This window comes from Sesamum indicum, linkage group LG8 (assembly GCF_000512975.1).
Source record: "Sesamum indicum cultivar Zhongzhi No. 13 linkage group LG8, S_indicum_v1.0, whole genome shotgun sequence".
NCBI lineage: Eukaryota > Viridiplantae > Streptophyta > Magnoliopsida > Lamiales > Pedaliaceae > Sesamum > Sesamum indicum.
The window spans coordinates 18,729,651-18,731,637 of NC_026152.1; the positions used below are offsets into that span (position 1 = coordinate 18,729,651).

Below are 1,987 nucleotides of genomic sequence, written 5' to 3' on the forward strand. Positions count from 1 at the left end.
TTGATGGGATTTTTATAGCTATTAAGGATGATATTGATTGCTATCCTCACCCCTCAAAAGGTATTTATTTGATCTTTATTATATGGATCATCTTTTTCAGCAGTTACAAGTTTGGTGTGTGCTTAATGATAACAGGCGGAACAACCTTCTTTCATGAGGTTCGTCCTGTAGAAGAGGATGCCGTCTCTGTTGCAAGGTTACGAAGATGTGGTGTGATCTTGGTTGGGAAAGCAAATATGCATGAGTTGGGTCTGGGAACAACTGGAAATAATCCAAATCATGGGTATGCATTCATGCTCTACTATACAGGGATCAGATGTTTTGCTTAAGTGATCCATGATTATATATGAGAAATTACTAATGGCAATGTATTTGCATTCAATGCCTTCAAACAATTTTGATGGTCCAACAAGAAACTCGCCAAAGACTTTGTCTGGAATTTATTGATATCATCTTATGCATCGTCCAAAGTTTTTGGGTGTAATGTAAATAAAACTAATTCCTATCAAAATCTGGTGCATATAAATTAACTTAGAATTGGTTGGGAAACCAAAGATGCATGAATTCAGGCCGAGGAGGCCATCCGCCCATGATGCCTTTGAGTTAACTTAGAATTGATAATTTTTCTGCATTCAGAACAGCAAGAAATCCACATGCTCCTGAAAGATATACTGGTGGATCATCCTCAGGCCCCGCGGCAATTGTTGCTTCTGGATTATGTTCAGCTGCACTGGGGACAGATGGGGGAGGTTGTGAATTTGTGTAGCACAACCAGAATTGTAAATTGCTTTTAAGCTTGCTCACAAAATTGGTGCAATTCTAATTATTCTTAACTCAATACACAGGTTCTGTTCGTATACCATCCTCTCTTTGTGGTGTAGTGGGACTGAAATCCACATATGGAAGGACTGATATGAGTGGGTAAGCTCACGCCTCCTACTAACTTTTGCTAAAAGAACCACCCTCTTAATGCCGTCGACTAATACATCCGGTGCAAGAACAATATCTTAATCAAATATTATCTTAAGAATATGATTAATGCTTGAAATTCTTGACTAGATGATTATTAAGCTGTCTATGACTATATGTTATCTTTTATAAGCTTTTCTTTCTTAAGGATGGGGATAGAACAGATAGCTCGAGCCTGGGTCCAGCATTTTAACAGCATGTGGAAATAAACTCCAGTCTGGGGTAATGAAACTTAGACATCTTGTAAAATGTGAACTGGGATTTATCCTGGATTAAAGGAACTATGCAGTCACTATGAAACTTAATACTTGAGTTCCTTTAAGCTAGTTCTTTAGAGTTCAGGTAGCAATTAAATCACAAAAGACACTTGGACCTTATAAAAATTAGTCATTTTAATTTCGAATGATGGATGTATTGATATCACTAGTTCTTGTTATTAGTTGCAACAACCTTCTCAAGTTTAACATCAAGAACTTTCTAATATAGTAATTGATAGTTGTATATTGTTATTTCAGTTGTTGTGCCTTTCGTTGTTGCATCACATGGTTATATCTTAATACAACCGATTTTTTGAAACCAGTACTCAACAAAATTCATTTCATTGTGGGCGAATTCACTTACCTATATTTCATTTTGGCAGCTCAATATGTGATTCTGGGACAGTAGAGATTATTGGTCCTATCACATCAACTGTCGAGGATGCAATACTTGTGTAAGTGATCATGCTTTAGATATCAAATACTATGGTTTGTTCTTTCCATCTTCATATGTACGGATTCTTTGTTGGTCACTTCAGTCCAAATTTAAACTATGCTAGCCCTCGTCTTTCACTTGTTTGCTTACATACTATGTATCATTCAGCCAAATTATAAATCAATGCATAAAAACTATTTGTTTATATGACAACTACTTCCACCAAGTACATTATGTAGACATTTTTTTATGTTTGCTTCTGTGCTTCTGCTTATTTAAATTCTCTAGATCTTCTATTCTTACAATGCCTTCTTCCTGTAAGTTT

General features: G+C 35.9%; 1 protein-coding gene across 1 annotated transcript in view; it reads left to right on the forward strand.

Annotated features, from left to right (window-relative positions):
* Window positions 1–1,987, forward strand: part of LOC105169315 (fatty acid amide hydrolase) — a 7,892-nt gene that overhangs the window by 2,204 nt on the left and 3,701 nt on the right. The window contains exons 7-11 of the mRNA XM_011089688.2: window positions 1–60; window positions 136–283; window positions 637–749; window positions 846–921; window positions 1,610–1,681. The exon at window positions 1–60 is cut by the window's left edge and continues 18 nt beyond it. Coding sequence (XP_011087990.1) covers window positions 1–60; window positions 136–283; window positions 637–749; window positions 846–921; window positions 1,610–1,681 — 469 coding nt within the window. The remainder of the gene's footprint in view (window positions 61–135; window positions 284–636; window positions 750–845; window positions 922–1,609; window positions 1,682–1,987) is intronic.